Genomic DNA, 24,276 nt, shown 5'->3' with positions numbered 1-24,276 from the left:
TTAAATCTCGTCAGGGTGGAGAGTATCATCTTATCTTTACTCGTTTGATATTTGGGGGTAAAATTAAAACTGAAAATTTTATCATGTAATTGTGTTATAATTAATTTTTGTATTTATTTTAATAATGTAAATATATATAAATAGAAAGCTGAAAGTTTTTACAAAATTAGGAGAGAGTGAGAGAATTTGAGGACTATAACTGAAAAACACATTTTTCTTTTTAAAACAAATGTCAAGGGAAAGTCTATTTTGATCTGATTTGGCTTATCTGTTAATTATTAATTATAATTAATGTCCAAAAGTTTTCTCTTGGTGACAATCTGTTATATACTTTCTTTTTCTTTCTTTTTTTCAAGTTTGGCTAGAGTGTTTACATCATTTATATTGACTTTCTTATTTAATTTATTAAAAATATCATTACTATTATTTTTGGATAAGAAAATGTTGAGCCATTGACTTAAACAATCTGAGCTGATATTAGTATTGGAAATGTTTGTAGGAGGCCCTCTTGAAGGGTTATTTTGTTAAATTATTTATCTATTTTTTAGTCTATTTTTTTATAATCACATACGTAGTTATTTAAGGTCACTTGTAAATTTTTAAAAATTCTGAATAATTTACAGTACTAAAAATAAAATTTAAATACTTACTAACTACGCGTATTAAAAAATCAGTCGCGCATGTAACGAAATATATAAATTTTATTTTCGATATTATAAACTATTTATAAATTTTTAAAAATTTATAAGCAGTCCTAAATAATTATAACATACACGATTATGAAAAAAAAAAAGACTAAATTGTTGTTATCTGACCATTGCAACCTTTCTTTATCCCTTGTTTTTGACGGCCTGCTACTTATATAATACTAAACTCCGTTGGGTGCTATTCGCTGACACCATGCACGGGGCCCTGTCATCTAAGATGCAATGTGAGTTTCGTTTCAGAGGGACAGGGTTTCAAATAAGCAAGTTCCAAGTGAGCTTTAATCAAAGACAGCTTCTAAGAGAGCGAGTAGGTCCGTGTATAGTTTTTGAGTAGGTCTACTCGTAGGCCCGCTAGTCACTTTGCCCTCTGATAATGATGTATGGAGGAATCATAATCGCCTATTAAAGAACTAGGGCAAAGAAAAAAGAAACAACTGTAATAGAAAGACAATCCCTTTTCCCCTTTCTTCATTGAAAGCTTTCTTCCGGTCGAAAGCGCTACAAAAAAGACCGATTATGAACTGGAGCAGGACTAGTCATACCAATTACAGGTATTAGAGTATTATCATTAGGCACCAGTAGTATCTAATATATTTTATAAGTGGTATCTTATAATAAGTTATATGAAACGGATACTTAATTATATCAACAACAGTATAATATTAGTGAAAATGTTAGAGTACCTTTAGGAACTATCACAAAATATATTCTGATAGACGGGGGCCCATTAGAAAGCCCAAATGAATTGGGCCCAGAGAATAGATTCAGGTCCAAAGCCCAAGTCACCGGTAACCGGTAACTGACATTTTAAGGCACCGTGTGGAGAAGAAAGAGTGAAAGAAGTTGGTGAGTTATGGATGATTGTACCAAGAGGTAACACGTAGCCTCACGCGCTCCATCTCGTCGTTGAACTCGTCACCGTCATCGGCACAGTCAACGATCGTCAACGATTCCTTCCATTATTTTCCTTTTCCCTCTCTTAATGGTTTTTGTTATAATCCAACGGCCAGGATTAACGCAGCCGCAATTGTTGAAACACGACAACCTTCCTTATCAGGTTAGAAGCAAGAACTGTCCACTCCAAATTTGCCACGTGTCGGTAATTTACTATAGACAGAACCATAATGTAACCGGATTACCTGAAATTACCGGTTGACAAAAAAAAAAAAAAACCACTATGACAGATCCTTTGTCAACAAAAACTCAGATGGGACTTTGTTCAATAAAACAATAGTTGAGCATTTATCACCAAAAAAAAAAGCTCTTTTTTTCTTGTCCGAAAGCTTTGTGGGCTTCTGGGTTTTGCTCCTCTCCTTTTCAATTTATCTCACAAGAGACTTACCATAATTGTACGGCAAGTATATTAATTATTACCCAGTTGGGTTTTTTTTTTTTTTTGTGGATTTTGTTTGAGGTAGATGCTTTTTAGATTAAGTGGGGTGGGAATTGTTACTATTTATGTTTATATTTTTTTGGGGTTGTTGTTCTATGATTTGTATGCGTAGTTTACAATTTGTTTGGTTTTGATTCATGTATATTTGCTAGCTTTGATTGTGTAGAGGTTCCCTTTAAGTAAAATTTGGTGTAAATTTGCTAACTTGATTTGGGTTTTGGGAGAAATTTTCAGTTTTGTGATGTGGGTTGTTTGAATCTTAAAGTGGGTAGTTTTTTTTGTTCATGTTTTCTTGGTGTTATTAGTGGAGATGATATGATCTTTGTAGGGGCAATTTAGGGATAAAGTGGTTTATTAGATTGCTTGATCTTTTTGCTCAACATGTTTGTCATGATTTTAGGACCAGCATGTAAGCCATAAATGACTTGAGATTTGGTTCAATATGTTTATGCAGGACTCACAATATTAGTTTCCTGAAAAAGACAGTGAACAACAAGTACTAATATTAGAAGTATTTTGGGGTTGTATCTGGAGTGTCTCTTTCCCAAGATCTTAAAGTTTTAAGCTGATAATCAAGGAGAAATTGAAGAAGATTGGTTTGGATGTTGGCCAATTTTAGTCAATTTGAGGGTTCATGTTTTGGAAACTAATATGTCCGCAGGGACTGATTGCCCAACTCCACTTTCTTTAGTTGATAGAAGTTATAGAAAGGTGAATGTTACTGTGATGAGAGATGACAAGTCTGAAATTCAGGAGTTCTTAAAAGAATCTCCAAATATTGGAAAACCACCTCGCCATGTGTCGTCAATTCGGCATTCTGTAAGCTCTGCTCAGTTGGCTCATGCTACTGAAGTGGTGAGTCAAAGTCTCTACTTTCAACAATAATATTGTTATATGAATTGTTCATTGATATGCTTGATTTATTACTGATTGGTGTGCTTTCTTTAGGAATGTGATGGTGGGATTGTTAGCTCTAGGCTGCCATCAGATTCTAACTCAACATTTGTACCGATTTTTCGTTCTGGAAGCTGTTCAGAGATTGGATCAAAACCATATATGGAGGATGAACACATATGTATTGACAATCTTCTTGAACATCTAGGTGCAACAGAAAACTTCCCTTCTCCTGGAGCTTTCTATGGGGTTTGTGATTTGATTTCTTCTATCCCAAATATAAACATGTTCAAATCATACAGAAGCCTTTTGTAAACTGAACATTGGTTTTTCCTGTTACAGGTATTTGATGGCCATGGTGGTACAGATGCAGCTTCATTCATCAGAGAGAACATTCTAAGGTTTATAATCGAGGACATTGATTTTCCGTTCTGTGTGGAGAAGGCTATTAAGAGCGCTTTCCTCAATGCTGACCACGCTTTTGCTGATGATGGCTCTCTTGATCGATCCTCGGGTACTACCGCTCTGACTGCCCTTATATTTGGAAGGTCTGAACTTTGAAAGTGAATGTTATTTTTTGCTTCTAGTTGAAAAGATTTATCATGTCTTACAAATGAGTTAACTCATGGAAATTTCTTCTACCAGGACATTGTTGATTGCCAATGCTGGAGATTGTCGAGCTGTGTTGGGGAAACGAGGAAGGGCGGTCGAGTTGTCAAATGATCATAAACCCAATAGCATCTCTGAAAGATCAAGAATTGAAAAGCTAGGTGGGGTTGTTTATGATGGCTACCTTAATGGCCAACTATCTGTAGCAAGGGCTCTTGGGGACTGGCACATGAAAGGTACCAAAGGCTCGTCGTGTCCCTTAAGTGCAGAACCGGAACTTCAGGAGACAATTCTAAGTGAGGAAGATGAGTTTTTAATTATAGGCTGTGATGGCTTGTGGGATGTGATGAGTAGCCAGTGTGCAGTTACAATGGCAAGGAAAGAGTTGATGCTTCACAATGATCCCGAAAGATGTTCAAGAGAGTTGGTCAGGGAGGCCTTGAAGCGAAACTCTTGCGACAATCTGACTGTCGTCATTATTTGTTTCTCTCCCGACCCGCCACCTCGGCTTGAATTCCCGAAATTCAAGTTCAGTAGGAGCATATCAGCAGAAGGTTTGAACCTTCTTCAGGAGGCCTTAGATAGTGGTGTATAAACAGAGCTTATGACTTATAATCTCTGAATGGCAATGAACAATCACTAAATCAGTTCCATTTTTTCTTTCTTTTTTCTTTCTTTTTTAAGGGAAATCAGTTTCATTTATAAGATCATGTCTTTATTTCTTGGGAAATTTTACTTTTGTAGTACGGTAGCATTTTGTTATTATTATCTCTCTCATGTACATAAATAGATTGGGTCATACGTTTATATTATTTTGAAACTACTATTCAATTTGAGGCTTGAATTCATCTAATTTGTACTATAGAACTTTAAAATGCCAAAAACTTTAAATTTAACTTTTTAACTAATCTTTACTATGAAGTCATTGTCATACTATATGAGGTACAGTTTGCAATGCCTAAAGCTATGGAGGAAGACAAAGAAGAAAGGTCAAAATTTGTTGCAGAGGCCAATAAATATAAAATGACATCTCCAAAAGGAGGTAAGAGCAAAAATGCAAAAGCTCAAACTCGAAATTGCTCAACTAAAGAGCATGTTTTTACTTGAGAGTGTAATTGTGTAGATTCATAATCGAGGCCGTTTCGGTGAAGTATTATCCTCTTCGTGTTTGAAAGTCCAGCCAGCAAAGTCAGTGTCTGAGAACAAAGAGGTGGGAGGTGCTTTGTAGAATGCCAGTGGAACTTGTTTTACCCTTCGTCTAATCTGTAATATAATTTTAAATCAGATCAGAAATTCTGACAAAAACCTATTTACCAGAGGGGATTATGAAAGTTCTAATCCTCTTTTGACAAAAGTTGGTGAAACAAACAAATATAAACTTGTTCTACATGGGAAGAAGGTCTATAAGTCATCAAATTAGTTAATAGTGAAAAACCTGAACAGTTTCTTTTGGAACTAAGATCTCCGCCTAACCCTATAATATTTGGGGACCAGAAAACTATAGCAATTGCTATGGAGGTACCCAGAAGGGACCCGAACAGAAGTTGTTTTGGGAGTAAAAGTAAGCAAGTGATGATAACATATTCAAAAGACAGAGAAAGAGAGACTGATGTTAGAACTACCTCGTCCGCAAAAATTGTTGCATATGAACCTGAGCTAAAATCTTCGATAGAAAGTTCAGTTGTTTTGGCTCTGACCGTCAGATCATTCTCAAGTGACAAAACAAATCTAAAGAAAGAGGACAATAAAGGGTTAGAAACATAACGGATATATAATAATAATAATAATTAAGGGTTAAGCACGAAAGAGCCTGGTTATTATTACTGAAGCAAGTACCTTGAAACAGCGGGACAGTAATGGTGGCGAAGAGTATCAATTTCCCAAAGTGAACTTCCTGTTCCATAAGTCATCATCATATACAGAACTTTTGTAAGTAATTGACCCACTAATTTAGACACTTCATATACAGATGCGCATAATTATATTTTCACATGACGTTGAATGACCAACACAATAATACACAAAGTTCAGCCACTCACTCATGGCTTTTGACTTTTTGGGATCACTTTCTTCATTTTTAAAATGATCAATGCAGAGTTTTTTATTCGACACGTCTGCACTGTTTATGGGGTCCTCAGAATTTTCAGAAACCTTTTTATCTGCTTCTGAATCTCCTTTACTAGCCTCTTCATCAACCTAAAAAGTATTAGATATTAAATTGTTACAAGATGCAGTAGAATATAAAGAGGGGCAAAAGTAAAGCAACTCATACATCAAGATGCTCAACACTCCACGCCCCCACAGGGAAACAGAAAAGGACGGTAAATAATGATATTTATCAAAGTTAAGAGAGTCAACATTAAGTATTCATATTGAATAACTACAACAAATTTGCTGCAAGTAGTTACCAGGGATATTTGAGGCGAAATCCTCTTAATATTTACAATTGTTACACATATGACCCTAATCAAAAAAAGTAACGACAAAAGTACCTTATTTTACGATTTTGTTACAGTCGTACCCTTTTTAGCCGTTAAGTGTCAACTCAGAAACACGTGGCGCCATATAATTAAACCACATATTAAATAAGCTAAAGAAATATGTCACCATGTGTTTCTGGCACTTAACGGACTTAATTGGCACTTAACAGCCAAAAAAGGGCACAACTGCAACAAAATCGTAAGATAAAGTACTTTTGCCACCATTTTTTTTAATTAGGATCATATGTGTAACAATTGTAAATGTTAAGAGAATTTCGCCGCAAAGATCCCCTAATTACCACTTAATTCATATACAATTGTTGGGCAAATAAATCTATTAGTTCTGCTCGTTAAAAATTCCACTTTAGCTGAACTTTCTTAAGTAACTAAATATTAAACATGGGATATCCAGATCAATTAAAGAGACTTGGGCCCCACCACTCACACACCCACTCAACCACTTGCCCAAACATGAAATATTCCTAACTAAACTTGTAACCTTTACATTACGACTAAGAATTTGAATGCTTAAAAATATAATTAATTATCAAATCATGCAATAAACTTCCTAACATGAAAATCTTGTGTTGCAATGCACTAAACTAAACCACATTCAGAGGAGAAAACTAACGAGTGATCCTATCAAATAAGTTAAATAGTGTGCTTGTCACACATACAGAAACACATCTATGTACCAATTTAGTCAACCAAACTCATTTGCATTCTTAATCTTGAACAGAATTGAAGTGCCAAAATAGAAAAGTAAAAAGGTAGGATTTGATAGGTACCCGGTGAACCAAACAGTTTATTGAAGGGTGTCTTCGCAGAAGATTATGGATTAGTGCTATAATAACCAATGCTCCTGAAGGAGGCACAGAAATCGACAGTCGACTCAGTTTCTTAGCAAAAGCAGCAGCTAAATATGCAGGAAGAAGTGGCGACTTTAAGCAAGAATCAAGAAGCTGCAGATGAAATTAGAATACATTGAGATACACCAAGTATAAATATTAACACATAGACAGTAAACCTTGACATGAGTAATAGTGCTGAACTCTCGTTTTCTCCTCCCCTTTTATGATATAAGATACATTAAGAAATTTGAAACTCAGTCACTAACACATTCACCCACCCAATTACTTGAGCTGGCCTCAACCCTCAAGTGGCATAAGTGCTGAACTAATTATAATTAGCATTACCTGGAAAAATTTTGATCTATGTTTGGCCATGAAGATTGAAGGCACCAGTAGGGCATATAGTTTTTCGTAGAAGTTGGGATATTCTAAACCATGCTGTGTCATAAGGATGAAGAGACTACTGAGAGCCATTACACTAATAACACCTCCAATGTCATATGATGTCGTCAAAAAGTCACTGCATGCATAAAGTCAGCCAATAAGTAAGATCAAACTAATGAAGTAATATAAAATGTTAAAACACAATCCCAACTGTGAAAATTTACCCTAGTAATTGGAAAGGCATTTGCATAATTAAATGAAAATAAACAAGAGTTACCATAAGATAACAGGATTGGATAGGTAAGGAATAACTGCCGTGTGGAGACTGGCCAGAACCTGAACACCAACAAGGCAGTTTCATCAAAAACAAAAATATCAAACAGCTTTAGAAACTATTCTTCTGCTTCAAACCAAAAACACCACGTACAAAATAGTCATGTTTTTGTAAATATAAAGCCCCATTCCTTTATAAAAGAACAAAGCTGTAGCCTTAAATTAAAGGTTAACCATCCAAACCAACCACAAAATATATCCTATTACTACTATAAGAAAAACATTTATGAACATAACTTTAAATAAATCACCGGCAGAATTTTACAAATTTCAATTACAAAGATGATAAACTTATGTTTAAGGAGACAAACATTAGGGAAATTCTAGTATAATCTTACTTCTTTGTATACATCAAGTGGAAGTGGCAACCTAAGAAATGAAAGCCATGCTTTAGTAAATTTTGGCTTCATCTTCTTGGCACTATTGGATGCTGTCAATATCTGCACATATTTAAGAAAACAACATAGCTAGTACTGAAGTTTGATCTCAGTAAAACGAGAAACAGAATGAACATGCAAGGAAAAGGTCCACGTATCAACAATTTGACAGGAACTTTCAGCAATGACACATTAAACAATCCAGCTTATATTTTACCTTGGAATTATTCTGGTCGCTCTTCTTCTTTTTATCTTCCCCTTTTAGCTTCCCAGAGACATTTTCAGGTTCACCTGTTTAGACAAATAATCAAAATATAGTGTGCATCAGAAAGAGAGAGAAGCGAAAGGGAAAGAGGTCCAATAAATCTCCATCAATGGATTTTCTCAGAACAATAATAGAGGGCTGGAAATGAATATTACTGATTTTCATCAATCTTTAATTAAGCTTCATCACACCGAAAGCAAAGGATGTAGGAAGAAAGTATTATAATGTAAAGCATCCAGAAATAATTACTATCTTACAATATTCACTTAAAAAGATATGAAACAATCAAAGAGAAGAAATCCACTGTTTCAGATGCCACTGACACACTTTATGTGCTTTTGTAGCCAGCGCTATGATAAAAGATTTATTATTATAACAAAACTCAGTTGAACAATCGATCTGGACTTAATTTCCATAGACAGAAAAGACAGTAGAAAAAGGAAAACACCCTGCAATGATTGCTTAATCATCATCTTTTCTACATATCAATCACTCTTTACATTGAGCCTACTAAAAGAATAAAAAGACTCATTCCAAACACTAGAAAAGCAAGAAATAATTAACTATTTACAAGAAGCAATCACCTGATCCACTCCACATCTCATAGTCAGCTTTGTCAGCTGAGCCTTCTAGTGCGGGTATGTGAGATAAAATGTAATGTACATTGTGAATTAGGTTCTCTGTACTGCAAGTAGATCAAAGCACTATATACATCACATGATGAAGAGAAGCCCCAGAAACAAACCAAAGTATATATATACATATCGAGATCTAAACATATTTTAGGCTCAACTATTTTAAGAGCTAGTCACTAACAAAAAAAAATCACATGGTAAGTGACAAACCTTTCTTTAGATTGACTCTCATTGTCGCCATCTGTACACAGCAGGGAAACTATATGTCATTAAGAAGATTATATGAATCCATAAACACAAAACACAAGAATGCCTATGGTACCTGACACGCTTTTCTCCTCCAAAGTTCTACAAATCTTTTCCACGATAATGTATGTAAAGTACCTATAGCAAATAAATTAATTGTAGGAACTATGTCTATTTCAAAATAACATTTAAAACCGATGAACATACAGGCAAGACAAACAAGTGGTTGAAGTTGGATGAGAATGTGATTAAGTGTGCATACCTGATATCAATGTACTTGAAATATTTCGAAACAAGCAAGTCCAACAAGAAAGTGACAGGGGTGGCAGAGTGAACCTGATTATTAAAGAAAATAACAACAAATTATACTAATTTAGACACACATTTAACCCAAAACACAGGAAAATAGTGTAAGTACTTACAATGCTATGTACAAGCTTGTGGTATATAGCAGAATTAAACCTTCCACCATTTCCCAGCTTCACAAACTCCATTAATGTATCCAATACCAATTCCTATACATAAAAATCATCCCAATAAATCGACAAACATTCATAAAATTACAATCAAATAAACTTAAAACAAAAAGAAACCTTGATAGTTTCTTCGGATTGGGGCGAAACCAAGACGTCGATGAGAGATTTAACGAATTCATCGAATTTAGCTTTGAGCCACGTTCTGTAAATAAACTCTGGGTCGTCCTGTGAAACGGCGCGAGAGGAAGGCTTTTTGGAAGATGAAGGGAGGTCGGGGAGAACAGAAGTGAAGAAAGCTTGGAGTGAGAGGAGAGCTTCGAGTACATACTGAGGAGGCGAAGAGGAAGAGACGAAGGAGAGGAGTGTGGGGAGATTGTTGATGTGAGCTCTGGAGGTGAGGAGGTCGTGGCCTAGGGTTTTGAGGTGTGAAAGGGAAGTGGTGTTCTTCTTTCGCTTTTTGGAGACAACGGAAGCCATTGTTGATTTCTCAGCTCTGGTCAAGCTCGGCGGGAATGGTTTAGAGAATATAGTTAGGTTTTTTGATACAATACTGAAAAGTTTTTATTAGTATACACATCATGTCGTTTAATTCTAAACGACGTGTCGTTTTTATTCTTTTTTCTCCAATTTTTTTTTTTCTTAATAAATATGATTTTTATTTTTTCCTCAACTTTTGTCTCTTTTTACTTTTTTTACCTTTTTTTTTTTTGGGTAATCAATTATCAAACTTATTTTTTTAAGAAAAAAATATCGAAATTATTACAGATTTGTCAACATTTAAAGTGAAAGGGTATAATTTTTATTCTTAAGAGAGGTAAAAATAAACAAAAATGCTTTTAGTGAGATATGAATTCTTAACATCTATAATATTTGTGCATAATATTACATTACATTAATGATATTTATAAATATTATTTTTTATTACAAATATATGTCTTAGTAAATTATTGGATATTTTAATGTGTTATGCTTTCAAACTAATTTATTTGTGCTTACGTGTCGTGCTTTCAGATTTATCGTGTCGTGTTATGTCTAAGACTATATTTTTTTCGTGTTATGTCGTGTCGTGCCTAAGTATGTATTTTTTCGTATTGAGTCGTGCTCATGAGTCATGCCTCTCGGACTCATGCCAATTTCGTGCCGTGTCAAAAAGTTTGACCCATATTAAATGCACTAATCACACCAACTTTGAAAAAATAAATAAAATACAATTGTTGCATTGATTCCTATAATTTCTTTTTTTTTTTTTTTTGAGGAAAAATGGTAACTTTATTAATAAGAAGATTCAACCATTACAATAAAAAAAAAATCAGCGGGAACATTATTCTCGCTAAACATACGATCCTATAGTCATGAAAAAAAAAGATTTATTATTTAATTTATGTACCCTTATTTATAAATTAATCATTACAAAAATAATTAATTCATGTTTCAGAAACTATCAGTCATGTATAATTATGTCCGTACCATCCAATTAAAATACATAATTGTAGAATTTGGTTGTTTTTTTTTTTTAAATAATAATAGTGCTCTAAACTAAAATAAAATAAACAAATAAAGTAATTTGAACAAAACCAAGGTCTTTTATTTCCAGTTTGAATATAATCAACCATAGTATATAAGCCAATTCAGTAAAACTACGTACAAGTCCAAATTCTCAGATTTCATCTCTTCTCTTGCTCTATTTTTTTTAAGTGACTATATGTAACGTCCCCATTTCAAGTCTCCATTGGGTCCTTACACCTACGGAATGAATAGTTCTTATACACGAGTACGTCACTCTGGCTGCTTCATGGACTGATGACTGACCCTACAGACCAACACGAGTGTTTCCAGCGTGCTTTGTCCTCACTCGCACGCTTCTTGAGAAAACTTCCCAGGAGGTCACCCATCCTGAAATTGCCCCAGGTCAAGCACGCTTAACTGTGGAATTCTTTCGAGATGGGCTACCGAAAAACAAGATGCACATTGTTGATATATATGTAGTACCAATCAATCCATTTAAGCCCTCTTCAACTGTGTAGTCCCATACCTACACAGTCTCACAATCATCCCACTTGACCTTCCCCAGGCGGTGTGGGATTGCACAGCTTGCCCGGTATTTCCCCTTACAGATCACGAGACTACTGACTGTCACAATCACCCCCTTTACAAGGTCCGACGTCCTCGTCGACCACACTTCCGGCTGGGTCAAGGCTCTGATACCATTTGTAACGTCCTCATTTCAAGCCTCCATTAGGTCCTTACACCCATGGAATGAATGACTTTTATACACGAGTATGTCACTCTGGCTGCTTCATGGACTGATGACTGACCCTACAGACCAATACGAGTGTTTCCAGCGTGTTTTGTCCTCACTCGCACGCTTCTTGAAAAAACTTTTCAGGAGGTCACCCATCCTAAAATTACCCCAGGTCAAGCACGCTTAACTGTAGAATTCTTTCGAGATGGGCTACCGAAAAACAAGATGCACCTTGTTGATATAGATAGTATCAATCAATCCATTTAAGCCATCTTCAACTGTGTAGTCCCATACCTACACAGTCTCACAATCATCCCACTTGACCTTTCCCAGGCGGTGTGGGATTGCACAGCTTGCCCGGTATTTATATATATATAAAAAATAATAATAAATAAAACAAAGATGTAATTTACATATTTCTTGTGGGGATAAAATAATAGGTTACACATTCAGGAGTGAAGAATACAGTAGAATTAAATATCAAAAAAATTCTAAAGCCCTAACTGAAACCAGTCCTTTTTTTTTAACTATTTTAAAAGGCCCCAAATTTAAATGTTCAGCATACAACAACAACATCACTCTGAATGTACTTTGCTTTCCAATCTTTGCTGATTATCACTTGTCGAGTTTGGCTATAAAGTCCTCAGAGTCAGAACCACAAAAAATCAGTTAGTCAAGAAACTTATTATACCCATAGAACCAGATTTTTCTCTTTGAAATCTACTCTCGCTTCAAGTTCGATTATTTCCCACCCCGAATCTTGCTGTCATTTCCTATGTAAAACATGCTTTATAGCCTCATGAGTTCTGCATACCAAACATGATTAAAGAAAATATTATAATCAGTAATATTTGACACGGGCATAGTAAGAAACAAAGAGCCAAGAACATTGTCATCACAAGTTGCTACTTTTTGCCACTAACCTTTGAATTGAATCAAGAATCTTCTATCCCGAGTTGTTCGAGGGAATTTGGACCAACAAGGAATATTCGTCTTGATTTTTGGTAGCGGAAAACAACTACTCCTTTAAAAGCTGTTCTTGGTACTCCATCCTGGGAAATTGAAGAAACAAAAGATAACCAAACATTCAAATAAGACAATTCACAATCACATACATCAAAAGAAAATTTGATATATTGCTGACAATACAATTTTGCAGGCAAAACTCTTTTATCACACAATTGGCTGAAATGAAAGAAAGAAAGGAATCACCTTCCACTCCTCAAAAATACCAAACTCGCTTGCAATACGCTCAAAATCTCGTTGATCTTCATACTTTACACGCACATCCCCACCAATATTGGAAGCTTTCAAAACCAAATCTCTTCCATGGAGAGGTTTAGCTTTCTTAACTATGTCAGCGAAGTACTTCACATAATTTTCCTAAGAAAAGAAATAAAAGTTCAGAGAGCGGTAATATAATTAAGGCACATGTCGAGTGGGATAATACACACAGTACCTCCATCAAGTAGCTCAAGTCCCTTGATTTCCAGTCAACCTTCCAAAAGAGAAAACCTTGTCAGCACAAAACATGTTAATGTAAATTACAGAACAGCTTTTTTAACTTACCAGGACATCATTAAGCTTAATTGGCTCAAGATACTGCTTGAAAAATTGTCCCATACTAGATCCCTGTATCTCGAAAAAAACTTTTATTAGCGTGTTTGCATTTATAGGAGGAATACAAGCATCTAAAACCATTACAATTTAAATTTATTTGGTGGTCAAGCTTCCTGGTTAAATTAAACATCGAAATACAAGTCACTCTATCATAGTTGGTTAAGTAGGAAAAGGTAACAGCAGAAGGATTTATAAGGACTAAGATAGATGTTTAGTGGTGGAGCAGGCAAAAAAGAAAACAGTAAAGCAAACATTCGAAATAGGATTATGGGATAAGGCCACTATGTCCATTAGTCACAGATACATATAATTCAGCGGAGGGCTGCATTTGCAAATTTGAAGCATTTCTAATAATGAACAAATATATACGGATACACGTACATGCTCTCCAAAGTTATAGGTTCTACACACTTCGGGGCGAATAAATTGTCGACCTTTGTGATTCTCTTTTAACCTCAACCAGTCATCCCAGTAAGTGAAGTGTTGTCAAAGAAAACTTTTCAGTAGATAAATAACAAAATTAAAATGCACAGAAATGTAAATGACGATAATTAGACAGTAATTTAGACTCTAATAATAAGGATATGCCTTTGGCCACTTCGGTGACAGCTCATCCCATGTATTTCTAGCAAGCATCCATCCAAGCCCAGGAAAGAAATCCGAGCGATAAAGTGCATCTACAGATTATATAAGGTAGCAGATGAAAAATGAAATGATTATTTTTCTCCAATATAGAATATGAATAATGCGATTATTGGTAATTCATTTGTATTACAGCATGGCCAAAACAAAATAGCAGATAGAGAAGCAAATATTAGTTCAGAGAATGTTGTAATGCGGAAGCTGTTTACTGAGTGTGATAACAGAAACTAGTGATGCTAAGATAAACTAATTCGTGCCTAAAGAATAAATTCAAACTCTTTAAGAGAGCTCAAAGATACCACCGAATAATCTGATGCAAAAAAAATGCTGGTGCTAACAGTCTCTGAGTCTACTACAAGTTTTGTTTTCCACACTCACGAGATTAGTGCATGAATTAATTTTAATTGAAGCAATATTCAGCTTTAATTTTATCCTGTAATATTTAGTCAGACAGGGTAAAGTTTAAAGGGCACTCACAAGTATCATGCACAAACTGCTTTTGTCCATTATCATTCCATGAGGAAACAGCCATGATGGACCTGCAACAGTTTTGTACCACAGGCATCAGCAGGAAATGAACTAATTTATTTCAACAAGACAAAAGTAAGAATCTGATTTTATTATAACGCATACCTATCTTTATCGAGGAGATCTGCAGCAGCCTCAAAGTAACTAAAAAAATCAGGAGCGATTTCCATGTCATCTGCGTTCAGTACAAATCAAATTACCACACATTTCTTCTATATATTGACCGACTATCAGGAGAGAAGAAAACATTCGTAGTGGAAACAGAATATAAAGGAAGATTCTTTTCACCTTCGAGTATGATTACTCGGCTGAAATTATGCTTGTAGAACAATTCGTCCAATGCCCATTTGTAATGACCTAAAAATAATAAGAAAATGCTTATAATATTAATACCATAACTAAATTAAAAGGCTTATAATAAGCAAATCTTACGTGCAATCTTGTAATATGCTATCAACTCTCCAGGCCTTTCAGTCTCCACTCGTTCATAATCCAAATGCTGCAATTAATTAAATCCAAGGGTTTAAGGCAGCCTGGATTAGATCTAGAAAGTTGTTCATAACAACACACATCCAAAAGACAAGAATAATTACATTGAAAATACACTACCCTCATTATAAAAATATGGTCCTGTGGCCTTGAAACAGATGGAGGCAGAGATAAAGAAAAAATCCTGCTTTCAGAATGTTTTTTAAGGGAACAAGATGGTATAAAATGTAACAGTAATTTAACCCAAAAAAAAACTAGAAAGGAGTTGCTTGTTCTTTATTTGCCCCTTTATTTCCATAACTTTTAAGAAGCTTAAGATACTTAAATCTCCATATCACCAGTTGATCGCTTAATGATGAAAAGCTTCAAAAAGGTGATGAAAGAAAACTACTGTATACTACAGTTAACCAATAAGGCACTTTGCAAACAAACAACTGATAGGGAAGACAAATGTACTGAACCTTTTGCTCAACATACAAGACTCTACACATGTTCACATTCACACAAATTTATCATCTACCTGCATGTATGAGACTTGATCATAGCTCAAAGCCTTCCTTTTGACATTTGGATCAGGTCCATCCTGAGAAAAAAACAAATAAATCTTGTTTGAACATCTCTTTCATCTAAACCCATAGATTTTCAAATGGAAGAAGGGGAAAACAATGGCATAACTCTATTTTTTTTCATTTTATTTTCATCACAAACTGAAGCCAAAAAAATTACCTGGGAGACAAATAAGGGATATTTTGAAGCAACCGATGTCTGATATCTAACAATAGAAAATTATGGCAGTAGGTCAGCCATAAACTAAAATGATTGTCATGAATTAGACTAAATATACGTTATAAATATGAAGCTTACTTTAGAATAGACTTAATGGTCCTCTCTAAATAATCAGCACGATTACATGCCATGACCACAACTGCTGCCACTGGTGCCTAATGAATTCAACATGGAAAAAACAAAGGCAATTACAGTTAGAAGCAATTATTATTTTAAAAATAAAAAGAGAACTTGAGAAGAAAACTCTGCTTTCATCCTGACCTGTACTTTGTCAATCAATCTCTGTACACCTTTCCCTGAAAAAATGACATAATTGAGTTGCTAATAAGAACAAATTTCGTCCGTACAAACACAATTCTAATAGCAAATGTCCATGATCTAAATTTAATTTAATTCACATGTCTAATATGGTGCAAGCCTCTATGAAATATACCATTGGAAATATGACTACTTCCCCCTAGTTTCAATAAGCAAAAGTCAAATAGTTATTTGGCAAAAGTAGCCACTAACTAACAAAAGGAAAAAAGGTAGAAAACAATCCAAAATTCTCCACATTTTAGTAATATGGAAAGTAGGAGAAGAAAAATATATTAATGAGGACATACTTTCAAGATCCTGAACAAGAGCCTTCAACTGCCCACATTCTTGTTCTCGGCGATTCCTTTCATCTGCATATGCAATAGATAGTAAAAGATCAGCTAATAAATATCTTCTGCGCTCTGGCTTACACAATGGAGAAGAAAGGTGCTAAAAGAAAAAGTTGTGAAGTTCTTCTCTTTCCCATTAAGACAAGTTAAAAACATGAGGTAAAGATATGATGTACGGATGGTGCAGCATCCTATCAGAAAATATTGCCATTGAGAAAAAGGAGAAATTGGAATTTTCTTTTCTTTTCTTTAACTCTTTAATTCTCTTGAAGTCTAAAACTTCCTAAGTGTTGATGAAGTGTGAAGGGTATTACAATCCGTTTTCCCATTAGATAAAAGTGTATAAGAAAAACACCATACCTTCTAAAGAAACAATACGTTCTTGTTGCATACTTATTTGATCAATTAGTAACCGCAATTGATTTGTACAGTGGTTCTCAGATTCAACCTGATAGAATCAAAACATGGGGAATTTGAATTTGATCATGGTACAGCATAAAAATAGCCTAATAAACAACTACCAAAGAAGTTATAAGAAGTAAAAATCCTAGGCAGCAATAGTGGTGATTATAAAGAATTAAGTATCGAACTATTAGAAGAAAATTCCCTCTAAGCATGAAGATGGGTTAAGCAAATTATGAGAAGATTAGATAACACAGAATTCAGAACAATTTAAACAGTGTATCAGCAAATGATTAATGCAAGGAAAATTAACAAGATCATTCAAAGAAAACCCACCAACAAAAAAATTCTCAATCTTATTAGTATTTTAGCACATTAGCATTTAAAACAAAAACAAATGATCAGAGATTCACACTGCCAATGAGTCGATCAGAGTATACAAAAATGAAGAAGAAATTGTAAAATATAGAGTGTTGGACATACCGCAACAGCAAGGCGATCAGAGTATTCAGATTGAGTCGCGAAGAGCCGCATCTTGAGAAACCAAACAGAAAATTTGAACTTAGTATCAAGTGAATTATGAATTCCATCAATAATTGAAATGAAAGCTGATCTAATTTTAGAAATTCATAAATACCTGGATGTAGATAAAGGCGCCCGCGGCAATTAAGAGGAGGAACCGAAAATCACAGAAAAATTTAGCCATTTGAGAGATTTGGATCTTAGGAAACTAAGAAGGAGGGGTATGGATTATATATTCATATACGACAATGTCTCAGAAATGGGATTTACGTATGGTTTTAGGTCATAGGCCGTCGTCTTCGTCTTCGTCTTCGTCTTCCTCCCGCGTTTACTACTGACAGCTTCTCTCTATGTTGAACTCTTCTCAGTTGCTAACTTGCGCCTTTTTTTCCTTTGAGAAAATTTAGACCAAAAAAAAATTAACATGAAAGTATTTTTATAGAATTGGTATAAATATTTAATATTAATTATAAATAAATATTTAATTTTTGATAATAATAATACTTAAATTATAATTTTAGAACTTACTTAGTAATAAATGTTTAGCTATTATCTACTTATTATTTTTTTATTAGTATATTTAAATTTAATTTTAAACAAGTCGAGCTAAGCTACATACTTGAACGGCACATCTCTTTTGCATTTTGAACTTTCTTAATTAATTCTATCTTGATTGGTATAAGGAGTTATTGGATGAGTGTATTCATGCTTCCGCAAAAAATATATAAAGAGATTAATTATATTTGCATAAGATGTATTTGACTTCGTGGGACTGTGTGTAAGACGAAATTGTTTAGGGCTATTGGCTTTCGTGATGGATCTTAATGTAATAAAGCGGTTATTGCAAAATATCTTTGAACAGTAGTTTTAAAGCAATATTGTTTATGGTTCAAATGGGTACATTGCAAACCACTTAAGGTTAGCTCAAGTGACCATAGGTGGTGTGTGTCTTGGAGGTCCTGGGTTCGAGTTCCAGGTAAAACATAATTGTAATATATAAACGCTTAAATAAAAAAAAAATAGGTACATTGCATATACTTGAAGGATCAAAATGTGTAGATTCATGAGCTTAAGCAAGATGTGAGTTGGTATTGAAAAAAGCTCATGAGTCTTAGGAAGACTTTCTCCTAGAATGAATGAGATCCAAGCCACTTGTGTTGGGAACAAATCCAAAGTGTGTAAAATGCATAAACACTTCTTACAAAATGATGATCGTGTTGCTTATGTGGGTGTCGTGTGGTGCTCTCATTCCGCCCAAAGCATCAATTCATTATTTGGCAAGCTTTAAATGGTTACCTTTTGAGGAAAGACAAGCTCATTAGGAGACAACTGAGAACTGATTCCCCTCTTTGCCTTGTTTGTGAGTTAGAACTTGAGAGTTATTCTCATCTCTTCTTCTCATGCTCATTCTTATGGAGAGTTATGCGCCTTTGGACAAAGGCTAGGAAGCAATTAGTGGCCAAATGTCTAGGATTGGATTGAGTAGTTGAATTGTAAGATGTCGAAGAACTTATTGCACAATGTACTTTATACAACAATATCAGGTGCTACACGCAGGGACGGACCCAAGTGTATTAGTTTGGGGGCTATAGTAAAAATATTGCCTTTTAAAAAATTGAATGTAATTTTTTAAATTTGATAATTATAGATCAAAATCGTAAAAAAAAACCCCATAAAATTAAATAAATTTAGTAAGAATAATTATAATATAGGTATAAATATTTTTGAATGATAAATAAGCCCCCACAAAGTAAAATTTCTGGGTCCGTCACTGGCTACACGCGGTATATGGTGAAATAGGAACCTATGTATGTTTGAAGATAAATGTTTGGCTCATCAATATTGATCCTCTTGTCAAATAGAGCATTAAGACTAGAGTATTATTTGTTAAGGTTTTCAAACTGTATAAAATGGAAAAATTGATTTTAGAATTTGTAACAATGATGTTGTTTTTAAGGGGTATGCCCCAGATTTGATAAAAAAAATTAAGAAGAAAAAAAGTAGTCATTATTTTTTGTAAAAAAAAAAAAAAAACTTATAAATTGTACAAAATATTTAAAATTTCGCACAATTATATATATTTTTTTATTTTTTTCTAATTTTTCAAGTATTTGTGAAGATATATAATTTTTTTTTTTTGGAGGAGATAGTAAAAGCCCAAGAAAACCATTTGTGAGGAAAGCTACCTTTGTTTTTTGGGAAACTTACAAAAATACTGTTTTTTTAGCAAATGTTTTCAAAAATACTGGGACACGGCAAACTTTACATTTTTACTGCCCAAACTCATTTTTATTTCTTTTATACTGTCCAGGCCCAATATATTTACTTTTATACTGTAAATAGTAACAAAACACAAATGGCACCTCTCCTTCGTGGTTGGGGACGGACAAATCAACACTAAAATCATAGAAACATTAGGAAAAAACCATAAAATCTGGAAAATATAAAAAATTACTAAATCAACAACAAATTACTGTTTTGTAGTGTTATTTTACTGTTGTTTTAATATGAAAAAAATGCCATGTAAATGAAATATTGTGAATTAGAAGAAGGAGGAGAGTAAAAAACAAGAGAATTTGAAAACGATAAATTTGACATAGTTGACTATGCGAAGCTGGTTGCTAAAAAAATGGTAGAAAAACTTGAAAACAACAGTAAAAAACTAGATCCAAAAATCGACATAAAAAACGCGAAGCTAATAACAAACAAACACCAACCAGAAGTTGAAAAAGCTCAGGCATACAAAGACAAGGAAACACTGAAGAAAGTTTACAGCTACTACGCAATCAAAAACAACTTCCAATACAGTTTTTGAAAACATATTTAATTGGGTTTCAGTAAGAAGTTTTTTAATATCTTCAATAACAGAGTAATAACTAGAGTTTACAACTCTGGAATGGTAGTATTCCGATCGGGTGTACTTGGATTTTCAATCCTATAAAAAACATAAGAAAACACTACTAAAACAACAACAAAAAAAAATAAAAATAAATAAAGAACATAAAAACAAGCATAAAAAAACTCTGGAATGGTAGTATTCCGATCGGGTGTACTTGGATTCCCAATCCTATAAAAAATATAAGAAAACACTACTAAAACAACACAAAAAAAATTAAAGAATATTAAAAATAAGCATAACAAAACAATAACAAAATAACCCATAAGAGCCAGCAAAAGATACAATATCACCACTCACAAAACCAGAGCTAACTATAACCCTACAAAAGAAAAAAAAAAAAACATAATTAGTAAAAACAACAAAAACCCAGTAAAATTTATGTCGTTCTAGAAAAAATAAATAAAGAAAAAAGAGATTTTTTTTACTTAGAAAGTTTGAGTTGTCTGCTGTTCTTCTTCTTCCTTTGTATTGTTCTTCTTGAAGATATTCTCATTGAGATATGCTTTCTTCATCAAGAGCTTCCATACTCCTTCATCATCGTTTCAAGTTTTTTCTCTCAGCACACCAGCAAAAAATTTCTCTCTATATATATCTTACTTTTCTCTCTCAAAACTCAAGTAAGAAAATAAATGAAAGGAATAAGCTTTGTAAGTTTTTGAAACATTGAAGAATGGAGAGAAGGGTTTTATGTAAAGTTCTTGGTTGATGGTCTTTATCTTGACACCAATCTCAAAAATTTTTCTATAGACATCAACCCACAAAAAGAGATAGAGAGAGAAACAAAATACATACATAAGCTTGGGAATGGGGATCACGTGGGTGTGTTGTCTTCAATTTCTAATTTAAATAAAAATAAAGTTGTCCCATCAATCAACTAAACACATATAAATATTTATATATATATATAAATAAATATATAAATTTTTAAAAATGAAATCATGTGAGTGATTGGACTTACATTTCAGATTTAAGTAACAAAATAAAATAAAAAATTTAACATAAAAATGATGTAAAAGACATCAATTAATTTTTACAAACCTCTTTTTTATATATAAACACATATATATATTATTAAGTTAAATTAATTAGACTTAAAATTAAAAAAAAAAAAAAACAATTACACAGTACAAAAATTATAATTACCGTGTAACAGTACAAAAGAAATAAAATGGAAAAAATTAGTATAGGGTGTAAATTTCCCTATTCTTTTTTCCCTTACAAATAAACTTTTTTTAAATGTTTTTTCAAATCTGATTTATACAAATACCTTTTAATTACATAACATCTCTCTTTCTTCCATTTTTATTTTTCAAACATAATTTCTCTCTCTTCTTTTCTATTTTTAAAACATATTATCATCATTGTTTAGACTTAAGAATAAGTAATATCGTAATTACTAATTAGCTTTTCAAAATAGTTATTTTAAAATTTATTAAACATATATTTTCTCGCTTTCATTTAAATCAAAGCAACTAAAATTATTTAGTCACTTATCAAATTCTCATTAGTTATATTTAGAGATAGAAATTGGGCGGTTAATGTACGGGGAATGCAATCCCCGTCCCCATTCCCGCTACCTATTTATACCCTCATCCCCGCCCCATCCCCGTCTAATAACTAACGAATTTGGGATAAGGGAATACTCATCGGTTATGGAGAACCCATCGAGTATCCATTAAGATAAAATGAAAAAGAAAATAATTTAAAATAATTGAAAAAATAAATTAAACCAATATTCTCACAAATATTTATTATGCATTCATAATTCATAAAATATAAAAGATAAACCTACCTAAAAAAAGCATAACCTAGTAAAAAATAAAAACTAAATATGTCTCAAAGTTTGGAAAAAAAACAAAAAAAACAAAAAAATCATAACTCAAGTATAGGATCATAGTCTCATACCTCTCGAGCCTCCCAACAAATTAAAAAAGTAAACAAAGATGAAATTAAGAATCGAGAAAAAAATATCTTTACACATATAATCCACAATGATCATTAGTTAACTATCGTCATGATTAGATCTTCATAATTTAAACATATAGTATATAATTTTGATTATGGATGATAATCAAAATAATTTTGATTATCAATCATATATATACTATATATATGTTAAGAATAAAAATGAAATTATATATATCTATATCAGGGTCGGATATGGTGCAGATAGTATTATTCCCGCTCCCGCCCCATCCCCGCTTTGGGTATTGAAATTGTCCCTCACCACCGCCCCATTAACCACCAAAACGGGGAATCCCAACTCCATTAGGGACGGGTCCCCGCGATTACCCATCCCCGCAGTATAAATTTCCATCTCTAATTATATTTCTTTAAAACAACAATATTTTAGGTAACAACTCAAGACTCAAGTTCATATTTGGAATTCAGTAGATTTTTTTTTTTTTTTGAGAAAATTTATTAGTTGATTTATATTTTTATTTTTTTGAGAAAAATTTATTGGTTGATTGGTTTATGTTATGTACAAAAAAATAATTATGTAGTTACTCAAAATTACATTTAAAATTTATTTATATCAAATAGTGTAAAAAGTTGTGCATTATTTTCTATAATTTTAAAGTAATATACCATTCTAATAGATTGTCACATATCATCATTTTTCTTTAAATGAAAAACAACTTTATATTATAAGAATTCAAGTAAGGGGGTTATCTGTTAGTATAATATTTTGATTAGTTATTTACTAATATAATAATATTTTTAATTTATTGTGTATGATGTTTCATTTTTTATTTTCTTAAAATGGAAGAAGGGTGGGTGTTTATGATTTTTTTTTCTAGTTTTGATTAAACAAAGAGTTGTTGCCATCATAAACAATATTATCTATGATTTTCTCCAAACAATAAATGAGAAATTAATATGAATTTTATATAAATACAAAGAAATATCTCATTCAAGATATTATATCATTGGGAAGTTATCCAATACTTCCAAGGGCTATAGATGTACCTTTGTGTATAATCTATATAAAATATCAAAAAAAAAATAATTTAAAAGTTATTGTATTTTTTCTTATATATTAAAAAGATTTGTTTGATACTCCTTCTTTAGTAATGCATAAAAAAAATATATAAATATATATTGTAATAGTTAAAAATTAGGTTTTATTGTGGTAAAGTTTGAAGTTGGGGTTGGGTGACTTGGGTCTAAGGCCGTGGTCTAGGGCTGGGTCCGAACTTAGGTCCAAAGACAGGGTTAGGTTTGAGGTTAAGGGTTGGGGCCAGTGTCGAGGTTGCGGTCGGAGCTAGGGTCGGGTTAGTGTCCCAATTTGATGTCCAAGTCGAGGTTGAGGCCAAGGTCAGGTCCAGAGTTTGGGGTCTAGGGGCCAAATATTGGGTTTCTGGTCAAGGCCAAAGTCTGAAGGGTAAAGATCAAGAGTCGAGGGCAAGGGCCAGAGTTTGAAGGGTAATGATCAAGAGTCGAGGTCAAGGGCCAGAGTTCGAAGGGTAAAGATCAAGAGTCGAGATCAAGGGGTGGGGTCAAGGTTAGTATTATATATGATATAATAAAATGTATATTTTCTTAAAAAAAAATTAAAAAAATATCAATACAATGTAGTATTATACAATTGTGCAACAAACATGTCTGTCTAAAGCTAATTAGGAGTTTTGGCTAAAAAATCAAATTGGAATTTTTTTATAAGAAATATGATATTTTGTATATAGTGATAAAAAATATAAAATATAGTATTTTAAAAATATAATAAACCTTTTTTCTTAATAAAATATCCAATGTAGCATCTTTAAAAATAAGTTAAGTATACAAAAATAAAAATATAGTATTTTTGAAAATACATCTTGAGACTTTTTATAAAAGGATTTTTTGGAC

General features: G+C 33.1%; 3 protein-coding genes across 4 annotated transcripts; 1 reads left to right on the top strand and 2 right to left on the bottom strand.

The window, feature by feature from the left end:
- Positions 1-1,547: 1,547 nt before the first annotated feature.
- Positions 1,548-4,451, top strand: LOC115702862 (probable protein phosphatase 2C 27). Of its 2 annotated transcripts, none has more exons than XM_030630309.2 (5): positions 1,548-2,056; positions 2,555-2,955; positions 3,049-3,243; positions 3,337-3,542; positions 3,640-4,451. In XM_030630309.2, the coding sequence occupies exons 2-5, from the start codon at positions 2,752-2,754 to the stop codon at positions 4,196-4,198; spliced, it is 1,164 nt and encodes a 387-aa protein (XP_030486169.2). In that variant the 5' UTR covers positions 1,548-2,056; positions 2,555-2,751; the 3' UTR covers positions 4,199-4,451. The 2 variants fall into 2 exon arrangements, with proteins under 2 accessions (XP_030486169.2, XP_060962876.1); XM_061106893.1 differs by having other exon boundaries at positions 1,918-2,061.
- Positions 4,134-10,249, bottom strand: LOC115702861 (protein NUCLEOLAR COMPLEX ASSOCIATED 4). Its single transcript, XM_030630308.2, has 15 exons — positions 9,768-10,249; positions 9,597-9,689; positions 9,437-9,510; positions 9,251-9,312; positions 9,139-9,169; positions 8,878-8,978; positions 8,246-8,319; positions 7,990-8,091; positions 7,596-7,654; positions 7,280-7,454; positions 6,872-7,045; positions 5,643-5,799; positions 5,440-5,497; positions 5,226-5,331; positions 4,134-4,866 (listed from the first exon to the last, which is right to left on the bottom strand). Exons 1-15 carry the CDS (start codon positions 10,125-10,127, stop codon positions 4,729-4,731), a joined length of 1,764 nt encoding a protein of 587 aa, XP_030486168.2. The 5' UTR covers positions 10,128-10,249; the 3' UTR covers positions 4,134-4,728.
- Positions 10,250-12,280: 2,031 nt separating this feature from the next.
- On the bottom strand, positions 12,281-17,941 carry LOC115702863 (alpha-1,3-mannosyl-glycoprotein 2-beta-N-acetylglucosaminyltransferase). The gene is made up of 19 exons (XM_061106892.1): positions 17,644-17,941; positions 17,490-17,540; positions 16,965-17,052; positions 16,563-16,625; positions 16,219-16,253; positions 16,036-16,112; positions 15,898-15,943; positions 15,692-15,754; positions 15,115-15,181; positions 14,971-15,039; positions 14,788-14,857; positions 14,632-14,693; positions 14,100-14,189; positions 13,894-13,988; positions 13,462-13,524; positions 13,352-13,390; positions 13,105-13,275; positions 12,816-12,944; positions 12,281-12,698 (listed from the first exon to the last, which is right to left on the bottom strand). Exons 1-18 carry the CDS (start codon positions 17,710-17,712, stop codon positions 12,828-12,830), a joined length of 1,335 nt encoding a protein of 444 aa, XP_060962875.1. The 5' UTR covers positions 17,713-17,941; the 3' UTR covers positions 12,281-12,698; positions 12,816-12,827.
- Positions 17,942-24,276: the final 6,335 nt, after the last annotated feature.

Source organism: Cannabis sativa, chromosome X (assembly GCF_029168945.1).
Source record: "Cannabis sativa cultivar Pink pepper isolate KNU-18-1 chromosome X, ASM2916894v1, whole genome shotgun sequence".
NCBI classification, from domain to species: Eukaryota; Viridiplantae; Streptophyta; class Magnoliopsida; order Rosales; family Cannabaceae; genus Cannabis; species Cannabis sativa.
Note: the sequence above shows the minus strand (reverse complement) of the source record. Positions and strands in the feature narration are given on the sequence as shown.